The sequence below is a fragment of the Accipiter gentilis genome, chromosome 6, assembly GCF_929443795.1.
Source record: "Accipiter gentilis chromosome 6, bAccGen1.1, whole genome shotgun sequence".
Taxonomy (NCBI): Eukaryota; Metazoa; Chordata; class Aves; order Accipitriformes; family Accipitridae; genus Astur; species Astur gentilis.
This window is the reverse complement of record NC_064885.1, coordinates 1,486,335-1,505,435: the sequence shown is the minus strand read 5'-3', so window position 1 is coordinate 1,505,435 and position 19,101 is coordinate 1,486,335. Positions and strand designations below refer to the sequence as shown.

Below are 19,101 nucleotides of genomic sequence, written 5' to 3'. Positions count from 1 at the left end.
GCTTGAGAAATATATGTGGTCACCCCACTTTTGAGGCATTGCACATACAGATGTGGAAGAAGGGTTGCAGAACTGGAAATGAGGCCTCCCACAGAACAGTATGAGAACTAGTGGTAAAATCTCTGTCCACACAGAAGAGGCTGCATCAGGAAAAGTTTGGGTTTTTTTCCTTTTGCCAGCAAAACTGGCACTGACTCAGAGCTTTGCTGACAGAAGTACGACACACAGAGGTGTGAGGAGTTTTTCCTCATTTTGCTAATCAACATAACTACATTGCCAAAACCCCAAGTGCAGGAGAAGCCTTATACAGGGCGTGCACAGCAGAATCTGGACTCATGTCCTCTCTATGGCCCTGTCACATCAAATGAATCCAAGAGCACAGGGTATAATGTGAACAGATGATTAACCCATCCAACTCCTTCCCCTTTATTTAAAACAACAACAAGAAAGGGCTTGGGGGAATGAAGCTAATAGCTATGTGGGGTAACAGCTCTGAAAAATGTAATGATGGACCTTGAGCCTTTTTTCACACAGATGAAAGAAGGGCTGTTGTGATGCAGTTCAGCAGTGTGCTAATGATAGAGGTAGCGGCAAAATCAACTAAAACCTTCAGCCGTGTTTCAGACTCAAGGCTGTAATCTCCTTATGCAATACACTTGACAAAGCTCTCTTGTGGAATATGAGCCTGCTTTTTCCACCACAGTACACACCCCCTTCCCTCACCAGAGTGTGGGCTACTGGACTTTATTTATTATTTTTACTCTTATAACATTTAACCAAATAAACGGGTTATTTTGCTGCAGATAAATCAAACAAATCTGCTTGCAGAGATGGGTATGCCTGTCTGAGGGGAAGAGCAGCAACTCACCTGCTGCAATGTTTGAGAGGTAAAGCTGCCTAATTATTTTTTATTATCCCTGTGTTGTTTGATTAACCAAATATTTGTCTTTTTGCCTCACACACATCTAATGCCAATAGACAAATTGCACAAGGCGATTATGCCAGCATGAGTCAATCTTGGGTGTGTTTATCCTCAGAGAGACATAAGCCTCTGTTTCTAGAGGCGGGTGTTTCTTATCCTTGTTAGACCTATGAATATCTTTCGCCAACAAAATTTGTCACTTTTCACTGTTGGCATGTCTGCTGCTAGAACAAACCCCGCAGACTGGCAGGCCTCCAAGTGGGGTGGGGGCTAAGTCCTCTGTGACTATCATTATTTAGTATTTGCATTACAGCAGAGCTTAGAGGCTTCTAGCTGAGATTCAGGCATTGCCGTGCAAGCAGACAGTAAAAGACACTTCCTGCCCCAAACAGTTTATAGCCTAAACAGAAGAAACTGGCGATAAATAGCAGAGAAAAGGCAGCATTATTGCAACACAGCTAATGCTAAAGCAAGACTGCAAATCCCACGAGATTTTTCTAAAAATAAATGTTAAGTTTTGTATTTGTTTCATAGGCTATTAAAATTTGTGTATTCAAGCTTTCTTAAAACTAGAAAGTTTTTGCTTGCTGTAACAGGTGCAATTCTTGCTTACTCACGTGACACCAGGAGGTGAGGTCTTATAAGATGAACACATCACTCCAACAATCCTCCTTTCAGTCCCATTTCGAAGTTCCTTTCTGTTGACCTGCCTACAGAAAACATTGAGTGTAGCTACACAGCTAGTTTCTTGTGTCCTCCATTTGTGGAGCTAGAATTGTTTCTCTTAGATTACCCAAGCACAATGGTTTTTCCCCACGCATGAAAGTTATTTTCAAGAACAACAGTAACGTTTAGTCTTCACATCTCTTCTGCCATTATTCTCAGCTACAGCTCAGTTTCCTGCATCTATACATGTCTCATTGTTATGTACTACTGTCAAACCTGTGAATTTGTTGTTCCATCCCTTGCTTTTGACCTTGCTGTTTTAACCATCATAAGACTCCTGTTAAATTCCTGGGTTCTCTGATGACAGGTGATACAAAAGAAGGAAAAAATAAGCAGTCAGAAAGGAGTGGGTGTTTCACCTGCCCAAGGTAACCTCTGCTGTAACTTGTGCATGAGGCTCACCAAATGGGCAGCTGAACAGCAAAAAGTCTGTGGAAGAAGTGGACCTACAGTAAAAATTTTCTTAAAGGTGCAGGCCAAATTTTAAACTGGTATGAATCTGTTTGGCTCAGTTGCAGGCAATGGAGGTATTTAAACTGGGGAAAATGGTGAGGATTTGTCCCATGATCACCATCCTCACTTTCTCTGTATATCCTAAAAAGAATATCCAGCAGCATGTCTAAAAATAGGACTTAAGTTTCTCAACTTCGCAGCAGACAAGCATGCCAGGACTACTGTGTATTATTGTGCTGCGCTGCAGTGAGAAAGGAATAGTCTTACTGTCTGTGTAGGAGGAAGCCTTTCAGGGGAAAATCATCGATAATAAAGGCCTCTTTTATTGAAACACCTAACATTTCAGCTCTTCAAATCCCAACACCGCATTTTCTTAAAACAGGTTTCTATTATGTGTTAAACACATCAAATAGAGTAATTCAGTCTCATCATCTAAATTCAGTGTTGTGATAGCTGAATGAAATTGGGCCAAGCTAGCTAAAAAGGTAATAGAAGCTTTTCATAAAAGCAGCATGTGAAATGCATCAGTGCTTTTCTTTCTTCAGGAAAAAAAAGAAAAAGGTCTTTTACTTTTCTCCAGAGAGCTTATGTTACTGAGTTGAAGACCCTTGATACAGTCTATAGGGCAGGACTTCCTAAAGGCGATTAGCAAATTAGGACTTTATTGTGGTAGTTGGCAAAGGAAAATTCTTGTCCCAGAGAACTTGGTCTGTGTGGGCAAGAGATATGGGGGGCAGTGGGGAAGAGAAATTCTTTCAGTTCTTAGGTCAGTGGCTTAACCACAGACTTAACAGTTTTCTCCGGTCCAGTTTAGGCACTCCACATTTTACCGTTGTCTTCAAAACTATGGTTGTTTTTTGATATGCAAAAAAGGCCACTGCACACTTGATATAGGAATGAAGTACACACTGTGTTTGTGGTTCCCCTGATTCAAGAAAAAACTGGTTGTATTCCTCTACAGAATGCAGTTCTTATGCCTACCACACATACACTGTACGTTCAAGAAAAAGTCCTAACAAGTGCATCAATAAATGTGTAATGTACAGCATGAAAAATGTTACTTCCCTGAATCTCTGAGCAAAACAGCTCATTCAGTGTGCTCACATGGTCCTTCTAGCATTGCCCAGCCACAGTATTTCTCTTTTCAAAAACTCTGATAAAGCAGTGTTTTTATCTCCTTTTTTACAGACAGAGAGCTGTGATTTCAGACAACTTAAATTATCAAGATGACACACAAAGGTTGTGATGAAACAGCAACAGAATTCAGTTGCCAATTGACATGCTTTCTTTCCATTTCTTTTTGTATCTTTGTTTTCAAGGCAAAGACCAAGAAAAAAATCACAACGGGATCAACATGGTAGAATTTTAAATTGTCTGCACAAGATGCAAGATGCTGGGAAACACTGCTCATTAGGCATAAATACTAATGAAGTTGGAATATTTTTTCCCCCCATTCTGAGCTGCATTATCCAATACACATTCTCAATACAGACCGCATATGAAACACAGCACGTTTAAGGAATTAGGTAAAGACCCTAACATAGATCTGTGTGACAGTTGAATAGAGTCTGTGTCCCAACACAAGAACAGTATATGGGAATGCTCTGTCATGGCTGGTTTTATGGGCCTGGAAAAAGGGATACATTCCCTGTGAGATCCTGCTAGCCTCATCCATGAAATCACCAAAATTACACTCCCTCCCCACTCCCATGGTCACAAATGTCTGCTCCTGGGATCTCAGCATCACATTTGTTCAGTGGTTACCCTGGATGACGCAGGCTGCAACTCTGTGGGACACCCAAGGTTGCAGTCCCAAGCTAACACAGCTCTGGGTTCATCTTGGCATAAGACAATGGTTCCCCTGTGGTTCAGTGTGTGCAGCTCTGCCTCTTCTTTCAGCCCTGCTACTGGAGTCAAAGCAGCTAGCTAGAATGAGAGCAGCTCACTTGCATGTAATCTGCTTCCACAGAAGAGCACTCAGAGATTCCCCATTTCTCCTGTGGTTGTGACAGCCTCACAAACATGCGAGCAAGTAAGCAATGCTGAGCCAGGGACATGAATGCATGGCGCGTATGGAGTGTTTAGTCAGCACATTTTTCCATGCAGGCCCGGAGGGCAGTCGTGTATGCTGGGACTGGAATGCTGCCCACTTATGGTAGCCAGTTAATGAGGCCGGCACTCCCAACGCGGTACACAAACACTTGCAGAGAATGCCAAGTATCTTGTGATGCACAGCCCACAATTTTCCTAGTTTGCTTTCTTATGCAATACACTCGGTTTCTTGTCTATCAGCAAATGGATGTTCTCAGGTGGGTATACAGAGAATTTCTACAAGAATAAAATCCCTGTTAATAGTATTTCCCAGTTCCACAGTCACCTGTAGTTGAGGGTTTCAGTCTGTCAGAGTTCTACAGACTAAAATTTCCAGGGCTAACCTTCCAGTGTTCCTAAGAGCAAAGGGGGTAGATAAAGACTTTATCACAAGGTCAGAAATATGGAGGTAATAAGCAAAGTAAGTTACTTGCCCAAAACCACAGGACTCATCAGATGGCAAACTAATTAAACCCTAATCCAGCAAAGCCCTTAGTGCGTATGAAATTTACAGCATGTGAATAATGACAATGAAATCAAATACTTAACCTGACCCACATTCTTAAGAAAATTACTAAACAGCATATGCCACACTACTTGATGCAAATGCACACAAACTAATGTGGATACCAGTATCCATCTAACCATGAGAAAAACAGCTCAGTGTCAGCTGATTTGCCCTGCTCCACTGCCTGTCCTATATTCATATTGTTTCGCCCTTTTTTTTTTTTTTTGCATGAAACTCTCTCCTGTACTGCCACATGTGGCTCAAATGACATTTTAGCTTTTAAAACCTGGTGTCAATCTAGTCCAAATTAAGGAGGCTACCTTCTTGTGTCAGCGAAATGCAACCGAATTGTCTTTCTGAATACCTCATGTCAGATGAACAGTCCTAATTCTTCTAATAATTGGGAGATGCATGGTTCCTGCACTGACATCTCAGTTCTGTGTGAGCCCATCAGACAGCTAGGATATGCAACCAAATGCACCTGTAATGCAGTTACCTGTACCATTTTTCTAACATTTCTACTGTGAAAGCTGAAACCATAGAGGTACCACAAGGCCATAATGAAGTTCCCTCCCACTCATGAAATGAATGAACCCACGCAACTATTGCACTCAAGTGTTTATATTCGCTAAAAGATGTTTACAATAATGCCCACTTCATGTGCTAGACCTGCACTTATTCTTTAATAAGTAAACATTTATATCAAATATAACATGTGCCTGATCGATCTATAGAACATTTGGGAAAGGCTATTTTAGGAAAACTCTCTATGGCCTTAGCAAGTGACTTGTTTATAGCTAGCACTTTCTTTGTGCCAGTGTAATGGCACACACGTCACCAGCATCAGTGAACTCCATAACTGCTTATACCACACCACAGACTCCCACCCCAACGGCTCCGGCTGTGCCATAGCCGCAGCAGACCACCCCACCCGGAGACGCACAAGGGGCTTCTGTGGGATGGTACTGAACACACGCAGCCTCTGGAACGTCAGGTCCTCGTGGCATTTAGTGTCTGCAGACACACAGATGGGCTTGTCTCATCGTGTTACGCACAGTGCTCCTTCCAGCGCCAAGAGGTGCGAGGGGCTTGACTGGACCCCTCGCCCGCAGCCAGAGGCTGCACCCGCCAGCTGGGCCCTCACACCTCCAGGTCAGTTGGCCAGGCCCAGCACTGCACCTGACCCTTTTTCCTTCAGTGGACCGGTGCTGGGGGCTCCTCTAGGGTGGCCTACAAGTCCCAACATACCTGCAGGAAGGCTGAGGTGTGCTGAGAGGGCGGTGAGAGGCTGAGGCAGGCAGAAGGAGGCGTCGAGGCAGCAGCAGAAATACTGAGGTGGGTGGCGAGGGGGCTGAGGCGGGTGCTGAGGCGCTGAAGCGGGGGCTGAGGTGGGCACCGAGGAGAGCAGAGGAAGGTGCCGAGGGGCTGAAAAGAGCCGAGGAAGGCGCTGAGGGGCTGAGGTGGGTGCTGAGGGGCTGAAAAGAGCCAAGGAAGGCGCTGAGGGGCTGAGGTGGGTGCTGAGGGGCTGAAAAGAGCCGAGGAAGGCGCTGAGGGGCTGAGGTGGGTGCTGAGGGGCTGAAAAGAGCAGAGGAAGGTGCTGAGGGGCTGAGGTGGGTGCTGAGGGGCTGAAAAGAGCAGAGGAAGGTGCTGAGGTGGGTGCTGAGGGGCTGAAAAGAGCAGAGGAAGGCACTGAGGGGCTGAGGTGGGTGCTGAGGGGCTGAAGAGAGTAGAGGAAGGCGCTGAGAAGAGCAGAGGAAGGTGCTGAGAGGGGCGGAGAGAGACTGAGGAGAGCGGCGGAAGGCATGGAGGGGCTGAGGCAGGCGCGGAGGGGCTGAGGGGAGCGGCGGGAGGCGTGGAGGGGCTGAGGCGGGCGTGGAGGGGCTGAGGAGGGCGGCGGGAGGCGTGGAGGAGCTGAGGGGAGCGGCGGGAGGCGTGGAGGGGCTGAGGAGGGCGGCGGGAGGCGTGGAGGGGCTGAGGCGGGCGCTGAGGTGGGGCGGAGGGAGACGCTGAGGCGAGCGCTGAGAGGCTGAGGCGGGAGGGGGCGGGCGGAGAGTCCGCCGCGCCCCCTCGCGGAGCGGCCGCGGCCGCGGTGCCTCGTCGGCGTGCATGTTAATGCGCGGTAATTGCCCGGAGAGGAGAGGCGAGGCGGGGCGGAGCGAACCGCCGGCTGCCCGCCCTCCCTCCCTGCTGCTCCCCCCGCCGCCGCCGCCGCCTCTCCTCCCCGGCCTCCCTGATGCCGAGGAATGGATAGAGCGGCTGCCCTGCGAGCCGCCGGCATGCTGGAGAGGAAGGAGCGGAGCGGTGGCGAGGCGGCGGCCGGCGGCGGCGGCGCGGGGCCCCGGGCGGGCGCGGCGGCGCGGGGTTTGCCGGCCGTGCGGAGCACGCTGCAGCAGTGCGGGCTGCTGCAGGACCTCATCGACATCTCCCTCTCCAACCTGCGCGGGCTCCGCACGAAGTGCGCCGCGTCCAACGACCTCACCCAGCAGGAGATCCGCACCCTGGAGGTACGGGGCTCGGTAGCCGCGGCGGGGCCGGAGGGGACCCTCCGCCAGCGCCCCCCGGGGTGCCCGTTCCTCACAGCTGGGGGCGGAGGCCTCCCCCCCCCCCCCCCCCTCCCCGTTCCCCTCAGCACCGGGGGCTGCGCGCCCTCACCGGTGTCTGGGCCGTGAGGCACTCCCGCCCTTCTCCCCCGCGTGGAGGGGGATGTACGCGGAAGGGAAGGACACCCCCCCGCCCCGCTGCAGCCCTGTCAGTAGGGGATCGGTCCCCTGCCCGGCCCGGCGGAGGGGCCAGGCTGGCCGTGGCAGGCCCCCCCCCCCCCCCCGCCCCACGCAGCCCTCCGCCGCTAGAAAGGCGTCCCGCGGAGCGTGGTGCTAAAGGCGAGGTGAGGGCGGGGAGGAGGACAGGTGCGGGGCAGCCGCGTCCCGGGGCGGGCGTGGGGCGCTCCGGGCTGTCGGGCGGGTTCGCGGCGGTAGTGGAGCGGGAGCTGCGTGTGCTCGTGGTCCGGCGCCCCCCGCCCTGCTGCGCGGCCCTGGGGCCTGTGGCTGGGCTCCGGCGTCACTGTGAAGGGAGATGGGGTGTGAGGTGGGCACCAGAGGTGACCTGAGGTTCCCTAGCAGGAGATGGGTGGCCGCATCGCCTGTCCTGGGAAGCTGGATAGAGTCACGGTTCCCCTCAGGTCCTTGGTGTTGGCTTCTGATGATTCCTGCCCTCTACTCCAGGCCTGTCTCTCTAGCCCTGGCTCAGTTTCACTGATCTAATCTGATCCTCCTTTTCACGCCGTTGGTGTGGCTGACAAACAGCATCACGGTCTGGGTTGGAGAGGTGTTTTGCTGTTGAGAAAGATTATATGAAACTCTTTAAGCAGAAAACATGTGCTGTTGTGATGCTTTCGAAGAAGGGCTGAATCTCTACACGAGTCTGCCTAAGCATTTAGAAGGGGAATGTAGATTTATTTTTGCTTGGCTTGTTTGACCTTTACATACTTAAATAACATTTCCTTTTACCTTGTGTGCAGGTAGTGTTGCTCTAAGCGAGAGTAAGCAATCCCCCCTTGACCCTTTCTTTGATAGAAGTTTAACGTAAAGGCTAATGGTCCTTTTCTCTAGCCTGATAGTAGAGGCTGTGAAGCTAGAGCATTGGGCCTTTAGGAAGAAAGATCATTACAACAGTGTAACCAACAAACATACATGCTGCAAAATCCATCATATGAGAAATGAAGGTTGGGAAAAAAATTGTGAAACAATAGGTGGTAGGTAGCTTTTGGCACAACCTCTTGGAACCCTATGGTTCTTCCTTTTTTTTTTCCTCTGCCTTTTTTTGTGGTTTTGTTTGTTTGTTTTGTGAGGTGTTTTGTTTTCTTTTTTTTTTTCATATTTGTAACACTTTTTCCTCCTGCCACCTCCAAATAGCATTCAAAAGGCTATTCTTTCCAAAACAATATTTGTGTAGGCTTTTGGCAACCCTACTGATGGCCTTTTTAATGCTCAAACAATGTCAATTAGCATCATTTTGGAAAACGATCATCAGTATTTTGCTGGTGGACCTGTTCTAAAAGGAAACCTTTATGCACAAAGGGTAAAGGCCTGCTATGATCTTCAGGTTCTTAAAGCAACGAAAGCTGTTTCTAGTGATAGTTGTCGAGTGTGTGCCTGCATTCCTCTTAAACATTTATCTGCTTAAACAAATGGGTGCCGCATTCTCTGATGATCATAAAATTTATGATAGGGAAAAAATCTTAGCTGAAAAAATTCTCTTTGATACACTGTCCAGTATATGATTTCTCTGGGAATTCTACCAAGTGCTGGATCTCTGCCAACACATGAAGCCATGGGCATGGATATAGACTCTGTGCCCTTTGCTCCGTTCAGTTGCCTATACCAAAATATACGTTGTCAAGTGTAGCCCAAGTCCTGTGCTTAACTCTCTTCACCAGTCCGCAGAGGGTCCATCTACAGACGGAGAGCAGAGAACCAGACTGTAGGAGATGAGGGTTTGTGTTTACTTCCCTAAGTTGTAATTTCCCATGGTGCACCAGAGGGTGGTGGGCTGCAGTGTTGTCTCAAGTACCAGGTGGCCTGCCTGTGGCGTTACGCGGTGTAATTATCGTGCCTTGGTTAACATGTCAGAATTGTATGTGTGGTCATAGGCATTTGCCTATCAGATCGTGTCAGTAGAGGCAGGTGCTCTGATACTGCAGAGAGCCCACTCGTGTAACTGATCGTTTGACTGTGGTGCACAGCTCTGTGCAGACTGTGGGCAACTCCTCAAGAGTCAGTAGTTTAACCAGAAGCCAGGAGCTCGGAGATCTCCAGTGCCTGCTGTGGTTCTCTGGGTGGCCTTGACGAGTCACCGAATGGCTCTGTGGGTCATGATTAGTGGCTACTAGGGGTATGGTTGCTGAGCCTGCAAGCCTCATCTGTACTTTGGATTTGAATCTAAGCGTCTTCTGTTCTTGTGCAGAAACTTTTTCATGGAAAAAGAATTATGAAAACTTAGCTGCAGCAGAATAACTGGTAAACCGTGTAGCAAAGCCACAAGGAAATGATAAAACATGAGATAGATAAAAGCAGCAAATTGGAAGCAGGAAGTACTAGTTTGGGAAAGGAGGGGACTTGACTCTGGAAGTTGAAGAAGTAGCTCCTGAGGCCAAATGCGAGGCTGCACGTGTGTGACTTGAAGACAGTCCAAAATACCAAGTAAAAAAATCAGTTCATTGATTTCACTTTTTGTTTTTATTCAAAGGGACGAAAAGGTAGGGAAGCTTCTATAATACGATTTGTATATAGCTCATACATCTCTGAAAGTTCTGTAATGCCTAGTTTTGGTGTCAAAACAGTGAACTTAACAGGTGAAGGGCTATCTGCTTGAACACTATTTTCTATATCAGTAAACCGCAGGCATTCAGATCACCCATGCAGGGGGGTGAGTACTGTCAGGTGGATGTGGCTCTCTAAACTCTATACCAGCGCAGGTCAGACAGCAGTGCATGCTTATTGCTATTTCTAATCCCAAGGTTAGCACACCCCTGAAGTAATGTGAATGGAATCAATAGCCTAAAAAACCAGTGCAAATTCATCTAAATGCTTGTGTTATATTATTTTGTCCACTAGACATACTAGGTTGGTCCTTTTGGCACCACGTCCCTCTGTGCTGTTCACAGCTTAGACAACTGTCATGTATTATACCACGTGATTCACAATGTGTGTGTGCTTCGAAGTCAAGAACATCAGCCTAACTAAAGGTGTTTGAATGCATGCTTATGTCCCTTCCAATTTACTGAAATGCTTTAAGTCCTTCCTCATTCCTCTTGTGTATAAGATCTTCTCAAAATAAAGCACATGGTAGATAAAGATTTCAAACTGGGACCTTGGCAGGTAAAGACGAGCGCTCATGGTAGCTCAAATGAGTGCAGGGAGAAGTTTCTGTAATGCAGAAAGAAGGGGGGGAGGGTAAAGAAAGGGCTATGGGAATTACTTGCAAATAATGTGTTGAGTGTAGATGTGTTACATGAGCTGACCTTGTTTCACATGTAGGAAGACTGTTTCTTAGAAGGGCAGGGAGTTTCCCTGTAGTGGAAAGTAGATTGTGTTAGTTTGGTTATTAACAGAGTAGGTTCTCTGATGCCACAAGGCCTCGTATTTTTTAAAAAGTTTTATATGTTCTGCCAAATAAGTGCTTGAGTGTTTTTTCTCTTTACCCTACGCTTTGGTATATGGCTTGCTTTCAGTTCTGTCCTAGCAGGTTTACTCACTTCTCAAGTCGACTACAAAACTGAAATGGAAAATAATGGTCATTTTAACCCATACGCAAGAGAGCAAAAAATGTCTTGCTGTGTGGCGAGCATCCAGTGTTGCTCCAAGTATCCTTGGAAAGAAACAACTCTGTTGGTCTTAACTCTGTCCCTACACTACTGATCCCTTGCATGACTCTTAAATTGGTTTTGCAAAGTTAGAAGTATATTATTTTTAGCCATGTTTCTTTGTAAAATCAGTATCTTTCTGGATTCATTTCTCTGGTTAGGAAGCTGATAATGGGACTAGACTGGATGTCTGTAGTGAAGCACGTGAAACTTGTAATGCTGCAGCTCAAGCCAGTCTCTTGGAGGTGAGGAGGACAATATTGTCCTATGTGTGGGCTGCAGGGAAGGTTCCTATGGTTTCTCAATCCCTTATGCTGGAAATAGCATAGGTAGTTTGGTAAACTGGGAATTACCAGACGAAGTGGGACACCTTTCCCTCCCCTCATCCCACCACCGCTTTTAACTGCAGCAAAGATGTGGCAGGACCAGGCTGAACTGAAACCTAGAGTGTATGTAGATTGCGGATGTATTTTCTTTCTACCTTGGTTCTTAAATCATAAGAACTAACTGCAGTGTTTCTGGCATGGAAGCTGCCTCCAAACTGGTTATGGTGGGAGTGTCAGGGTGGGGCGGTAGCACGCATTGCTAAGATCTGCCTGGTCTTTAAGAAAAACTGTCCTCGTTGCTCTTTGGCCAGACTGTGTCTATGATAGAGACACTCTTGGCCCCACGTGCAAAGATCACTTTGACTCCTTCCTCAGGAATGTCTTCTGTTCAGCACCTCCAGAAAATACACCACCAGATCTGAAAGCCTGACTCCAGCTGTTCTGTGTCACAGATAAGTAAGTCTACTATTCCACAAATCAATCTTTCATATTGGCTGAATGATACCTATAGATGAAATATGTTTGAACTTGCTTTGCCATTATCTCGAGTCGTTTGGCAATTTGGATAGAAAAGGCTTATCTCTTACCAGGCAATCCCTAAGCAGAAACAAATGCTTTGCAAATGGGGGGAAGGCATGAGAGGAGAAGAAGAAGAATTGTAATTGTCCAAACATGCAGACTGGAAGTTGGGCATGTGGTATGCATAAGAAAAGGAAGACTGTGTGTTTGTAAATTGGAAGTAGTGGGAGTAGTGAATTTTTCAGGCCAAACTGCAACCTGTAGCCACATGTTTATGAGCCTTGTTCAACTGAAAAGACTTCCTTTTCCAACAGGTCTTATGTAAGAGAAGAGAGTCTCTTACTTCATCTTACTTTTTGCATATATGCAACACTTTTCTTTTTTTTTTTCCTTAAAGGTGTCATCTTTTTTTGTAGGACGCTTTCTTTTTTCTTAAATTTGTGTGCTTGTTTGTATAAGATAGGCTTCAACAGAGATTCTGTTTGACTTGGAAGGAGGGAGAACCATATATTATTATGAAATCTGTAGACATCATCTTTTCTTTGTGACAGTGTGTCTCTGTATACGATCAGAATTTGCACATCATAATGGAATTTAACTCATCTCCTACCATTGATTTTGTATAAATGTTGACAAAAAAAGTCAGCAGCAGTGTTACCTGGAGTTTCCAGGATGAGCTCTGATGAGTAGGTTATCGTCAAGATGAAGATACGACAAGGGACTCTGTTCTGTTTTCTGTCAAGGTCTGTATGTGCTGCTCGCCTCTATGATGCACTGATGGGGAAACAAGAAAAGAAGTATCAGACTAAGGCTTTACACTGCCTCTGTCTCTCTAAGACTGCTTGTGTGGTCACTGGGTTATGTTAAAATGGAGTTATTCCTGCTCATCTTCATGCACAGTCAGCTTGGAGACCCTTTTCAGCAACTGACCTCCAATAAAGAAGTTTAGCAGAGCGTGGATTTGAGACCTCTGTATGTACGTGCCTACACACAGTAACAGGAACCCATAGTCTGTCGTGTCAGACAAACCTCAGTCTCCGCATACAATTTCTGATGTTTATTGCATGTTCAGAATTGATCTAATCAGTGAAGTAGCCCAACTTGAACTTCAGCTGTATCTAACTAAACTCATGGATGTAACCGAGCTTGCACAGATACTACCTGAGCAGAACCGGGTCTACTACTCAAGTTCAAATGCTAGCTATTAACTGCATTTTAGACAAGGAAAACCCCAATTAGTGTTACAGCTGCATACTAGTGACAAATTTACAGCTATGAGTCAGCATGGTGGTACACAAATTTATCACCTGTTTTTGTTCATAAATAGGAACATATAACAAAAGAAGTCATGTGACACACCAAATTATTTAGGGAATAGTTATGCTTAGAATGAAATTTCTAGCATAGACCATGTAAGGTAAATCCTCACCTTTCCTTTCAGGCTAAGATTTCTTATCCTTATTTTCAGCCCATGGGGATTTTTTATTTATTTATTTATTTATTTTACTAAAAGACAAATTGCAATGAAAGCAAGTGTGGCTATCTCTGTTTTAGGGGTTGGAGAATGTATTGGCTAGATTACTGCTGTGGTGAAAGGCGCAGAATGATGTATAGATGACACCACCCAAATATACTGACTCGGAAATCTCCTAAGAGACTTCCCTCCCTGCTCACTTCTTGCTCCCATAGAGTAATCCCACACAGTTGATCCTACCAGTGGCACAGTGTTGCCACAGCTAGCAAATTGGGGGAACAGAGGCTCTTTGAATCTGGAAACACATCTGTTCCAAAAGAAATGGGTAGGTCCTCCAAGACATAACTTGTGAGCAGTTGTGCATAGAAATGTCGTGGGCATTCCTGCTTCTTGGCGAGAGTCTGAACCTAGTCAAAGACTAACTCGACGTGATTAAGAAACAGTTTGGTCATCTGGCTTGGCTTTGACTGCAGCTATTCCTTAGTGGCATAGTTCAGGTGAGGGCAGGTCGTGGTTGTAGTCCATGCCCCTAGAACCTAGGACAGGATCAGTCCCAAGTTAAACTAGAGAAACTCTGTATTGCTGATAAAGTGGGAGGACAACTGAGAACCACCAAAGTATATAGATGGTCAGGTATGTCTTCTGCCTTAAGCCAGAGTTGCACAGAGCTCCTGTGCCACCTACAGATCCCAGGGGCATGTCCCAGCCCAGCTGTACTCCCACTGTATGCACTCCAAGGAACATGAAGTAATCATTGGTGCAGCTGTAGTGTTCACTTGAACCTGTGCTAGTTGATGGTCGCCAGTTCTGTGGCTGAGCTTACTGTCTATGTTGTAAACCTGCTTTTTTGCACAAGTTGTTTAAACTAAACCCTGGAGCATTCCTGAGGTAGAAACTGAAACCCTAGTTTAGGTCCTAATCTCTCTGGGCATGGGTGTATCACAGCCCAGTCTGATAACAGATGTCTTTTGTTCAACTTTCTCCAAGTCCAGCACATGTATCTTAAGTCTGAGCTATTGGGGCTGTAGGCAGATGGAATATGCAGATCTCATTGGACTTAAGTACCTGAGCTCAAGACTGTTCAACTAGCAACATGACCTATATAGTGATGCTTTAAATCGCTGTGCACAGGAGTTGAGGAGCTGGCTAGTGGTTTTGCTTCCAAGAAGTGAGTGTTTTGGGGTTTCTTTTTTTTAAAAAAGCAGGGAGGGGGGGTGAAGAGATACTAGATGGAAATAGCTTGCAGCTGGCTGCAGAAGTGTGGAAGGTTAGCCTAGCAGAGGGATTGTGATGTTCAGCATAGTGGACAAAGCACACAATAGCAGAAAGATGTTAGCGTTAGTGTGGAAAAGACTAAAACAGAACTCAAAGCCAAAATATTTACTTGCTTTGGCTCTGAGCCTTCTCAGGTGTTATTCAGGATATCATTCAAAATACCTAAAATTACTTGTTTTCTACAAAGTAAAGCCACAATGGCAGGTAAAAGCAGCCAGCTTTGCAGTAGAACTCTCCCTGCCTAAATAAGGGCTGTGAAATTTGTAGCTTGACTAGCAACACTTTTGGTCAGCCAAAAGTGATTCGGGGAGGGGGGTGTAACAGATGGTGCATACAGAATGTGTGCTTAGATGGCTGTGACTCGAATACACTTTCCATGCTTTAATGAATGAGAGGAAAAAAAGAGGCAGCTTCCTGTTGTGGGGTTGTTTTTTTTAAGCAACGATTTACCTAAAAGCAGAAAACAAGGAGTTTCATGTGTTTCTTCTGGTTATCCTTGGGGAGGTGGTTGGAGGGACAGTGTTGAGGGCTGAGGCTGAATCCTGTTGCAGGCCCTTGGCATCCTTTGTCTAAGAATAAGATTAGTGACTCCCTGTCATTGTCTTGGAAGTTTTTTCTGCAAGTGTGTCATTTTCTGAAGCCTCCCCTTAGACAGAGATAAAGGATGCCCTGGCCCGTCAATGGTGCAAAACAAAGCACTGATCAGGATGTCCTACTTTTAAATTTCAGTAGGGAGAATCTATCTTGATAGTCTTTTAAAGGACTAATTCCAAATCTACTGAGGCTCACCACTGGGGCTACACTGCATTTGCATGGGAAACGCTAGCATACCTTAAGTTAGGGTGGTGACTGTCCAGAAGACAGTTGAACAGTAGTTATTATTTTAACGTCAGTGTAAAAAGAATTACAAATATCCTCTGCAGAACCTCCCTGGATATTTGATGGTATAACTCAGAGAACAGTTGCAATGAAGCTGCTTCATGCCCATTAGCTATCCCCTGTCTGATTTTGGGATTCTGCAGGCAGAATTGGATCCACTGCCTCCCTCTTGCGTTTGGTACTTTTAAATGTGGGTTTAAGTTAAAGTATAGCTGTCTTTTATCTCAGGATGTATTCTAAAGCGAAGAGAGGCCAGGTCTCTGTTACTCCTTTTATGCCTAGAGAGAAGATCTAATTTGTACTGTGTGCATCTTGGGAAAGCAGAGAAGAATCACAGGACACTTCCTTAATCAGTAGAATAAGGAATCATGCTTTGATCAGGAGCTACAGAGTGCCTCTGATACGATGATTATTAGTTATCCTAAATGGAAGAGCTCTAATAGCAGAAGCTGTGAGATCTACTTTAGAGCAGTAATTAACATGACACTGAGGAATCTTGCTGGGGTGCAGCAGATCCAGGCTCTGATCTGGTCTGATCTGATGCTGCCAAAACAGGTAATTGACCACATTTTTCAGAATGTAGCCAGGAGCCTCAGGTCTGGGTCCCTGAAAATCTTCAGAAGCCTTTTGCAAGTACGTTTAACAGGGCAGGTAAGCACTTTTCTGCCCAGTTCTACTCTCCTTATGTGCTTTTAAAACATGGGTTTGTTGATTTATCAAAGAACTTTCACTTCTGTTTGAAGCAATCTAAATTTAGAAAGGAAGTCTTGAGCTTCTCATTGCTGCTCTGTGTGTGGGCTATTGTTGAGGCTTGCAAATTCCAGTGTGAGCTTTTATTTTTAGTTATTAATGATGCTGAATAAACTGGAAAGAAGAAATAATATGTTTTACAGATTGAGAACTTCAACCAGGCATCACCATTAAAAGATATTAGATAGTGGAGGTAAATGGATCTGTCAGTAAGTACAGTTGCTGGCAGACGTTATGTCAGCGCCCCTTAGGCTGCCTATAGTGCTCTAGGAGAACCTCTCCACACCTCTTTCCCTACCCATCCTTAAAGCACAGAGAATCTTCTAGCAACAGTTGTCATCTTCCAGAGCAGTGTTTTCTTCTTCTTACATTTAGAGTAAGCTAGAAGAATAAATCGTGCTTTAGGATACAGATGCATAGCTCCACTGAAATAAGCAGAAGTAGTGAGATCTTGTTTAAAGCTTCCTGACTTTTTTAGACATATCCCTCTTAAAAACTGTTCTTCATCTGCCAAGAAAAATGTTTCAGTTTAGGGGCCTTTTGTCTTTCTGACCAAAACCAAAACTTTCCACAAAGTAAAACATTTCTTATGAAGACTTCTAACTAACTCTCCCACAATTTCTATAGAGACAGTTCTGAATGCCTCAGACCAACACCAGCTAGTAGTATCAAACTCTCTTGGTGCAGATCAGATTCAGTATTTTTTTCCCCTCATTTTAGTGAATTCTGGAAGCTATGCCCTTGTCTATTCTCCATTGTTTTAAGGAAACAACTGACTAAAATACACAAGTATTGTTATCAGGAGACTGATCTGTTTGGGGAGATTTGCATAGGCCTTCAACCTGCTCTCTTTGGAAAAAGAGCTTTTTTGTTTGTTAGGCTGGTTGGTTTTTTTGTTTTGTTTTGTTTTTTTTCTCTTTGAAATACAAAGGTGTCTGTAAGTGCTCTGCAAGGAGCAGGTCATAGTGTTGAAGTAAGCCAAGGTGAGCACAAACACTGAAGACTCTTAGCATTTGCTTACACAACTGAGGTGGGAGAAATCCCAGGGTAGATATCAAAGGGCTTGTCAACCCTGTTTGTATTGAGCCAGGACATTATGTGTGTTAAAACTGGTTTGGTCTTGCTTTGTGGGTCAAGTGTAGTATTCGTAGAACCACTGGCTGACTGCTACAGGCCTGATTTAAGCATTATTGTATTGGTGGCATTTCGTATGGGTATAATGAGGCCAAGTTTCTGTGGGACACTTCTCAGTGCACCCTAAATTTCTGGGCCATTTGCAGTCATGGCTAGTGACTTGAGTGGAGTCTGTGGAAACGTAAGGTTTGGAGGGAGAAAGGAGAGCTGCTGTAAGCCCAGGCCTTAAGCTACTGCACTAAAACAACAGCTGGATTTGTGCTGAGACTGCATTTGTGGGAAATATAATCCTACTTTTACGGAAGATGTTTTTTATAATGTTGAACGCACCTCTGTAGCAGTAATTACCTATTGCATCTAACTCAATGGGCCTTATCGGTTACCATCTGCCAATCTGTAACTGGAGGTATAGCTAACTTAGCAAGAGCTAGCTGAATACTACACTGAATAGGGTGACACTACTATTTAGTTTTTGATTCTTATGGAAACTAAATCTACAACACCATTCTGCTGCCAAGGCATACTCCAGTTCCACTGATGCGTTCTTTCCTTATTTTTTTTCTACTGTGTTATTCAAATTGCCTCGATTGCCAAGAATAACTAGTTTGTGGTCTGAGGCAAAGAGCTTTGAAGTTAATGGACACCTCGCAACGTAAGATTTCAAATTGAAGGTAGTAGCGTCTATCCTTTCATTTGGGTGAGAAATCAGACTTTGGCAGCAGCAATGCAGTGGTGATGCAGCACTGCTCTTAGCTGAAGTCCGTAGTAGTGTTAGAGTGCTCCTTGCAGCTCCTCTCTGTAGTCGAGTCAAACTGCCTTTGCCGTGTTCCTTAATGAAGGGGCAGATCCTGCCTGTAGCATTTCACTAACAGATTTTTCAGTGTCCTTTTGAACTGTTGTGCCAAGAAGGGTGACTTGAGAGAGTCTTAACATCTGGCTTCGAGGCACCTAGTTTTTTGCAGCAGGACAGGGAAGAGAATGCAGAGCTGAATACAAGATGTTCCTTCTCAAACCCACGTACAGAAGTTGCTTTGATCGTTGCTGTGGTAGTCAACTTTGTGAGGCAGTGGAGCAACTAGGAGCTGTTTGGAACCGGGGAGTGAGGAAGACTGGGGAGAGGAAGCATCAACCAGTGCTGGTGGCTCAGGTGTCTCTCTGACAGTATGCCCTGTCCTCCCGGAGTGGAGCAGTAAGAGCTCTGAAACGTGCAGACCATGCACTGTTGAGGGTGCTCTTGCCCAGAGAATTCAGGGTTAACACACTGCTGATGTACAGGTCTTTGGGAAGAGAAGGGATGTGAAATGCCTGTTACCTGTCTAGTTCCAGAAGCCAGTTTTTCTTAATGTCTCACCTCACTGAGTTTAACATCTGATTAAGGCAGCTGAAGTTCTGACCAGAATGCTGGGTCTTCCTTGCACGGGTAAAGGCAGCCCCTTTTCCAGATAGACTGCAAGTGCCGGTGATGTGGGAGCATGAACTCTGTGGCGACAGAGACCTCCTAACTGCCCGAGGCACGTTTTGGGACATCATTCTCAGACTATTGCTATATGTCAGAAGAGCTTTGAGCAGTCTGTAGGGGAGGTCACAGAAGCAGCTGGGCTCGTTTCTGGCTTTCGTTGTACAAACTTAGGCAGGACTAGCTAAATTCTTCTACTGGCCTTAACCTGCATCCTCTTTCCAGTT

The 19,101-nt window shown here is 45.6% G+C and overlaps 1 protein-coding gene and 2 long non-coding RNA genes across 4 annotated transcripts in view; 2 read left to right on the top strand and 1 right to left on the bottom strand.

Annotated features, from left to right (window-relative positions):
- The window catches only part of LOC126039756 (uncharacterized), a 71,323-nt gene extending 65,271 nt beyond the window's left edge, over positions 1 to 6,052 (bottom strand). The window contains exons 1-2 of the long non-coding RNA XR_007506404.1: positions 5,949 to 6,052; positions 1,540 to 1,632 (exon numbers count right to left, since the gene is read on the bottom strand). This is a non-coding gene — a long non-coding RNA (uncharacterized LOC126039756). The remainder of the gene's footprint in view (positions 1 to 1,539; positions 1,633 to 5,948) is intronic.
- LOC126039754 (uncharacterized) lies at positions 5,637 to 6,677 on the top strand. Of its 2 annotated transcripts, none has more exons than XR_007506401.1 (3): positions 5,637 to 6,164; positions 6,195 to 6,356; positions 6,387 to 6,677. It is a non-coding gene; the product is annotated as an uncharacterized LOC126039754 (long non-coding RNA). The 2 variants fall into 2 exon arrangements; XR_007506400.1 differs by having other exon boundaries at positions 5,967 to 6,164; positions 6,195 to 6,352; positions 6,395 to 6,677.
- A 173-nt stretch (positions 6,678 to 6,850) lies between these two features.
- Positions 6,851 to 19,101, top strand: part of KSR1 (kinase suppressor of ras 1) — a 75,130-nt gene continuing 62,879 nt past the window's right edge. The window contains exon 1 of the mRNA XM_049802451.1: positions 6,851 to 7,204. Within this exon, the coding sequence (XP_049658408.1) occupies positions 6,944 to 7,204 (261 nt within the window). The 5' untranslated portion in view covers positions 6,851 to 6,943. The remainder of the gene's footprint in view (positions 7,205 to 19,101) is intronic.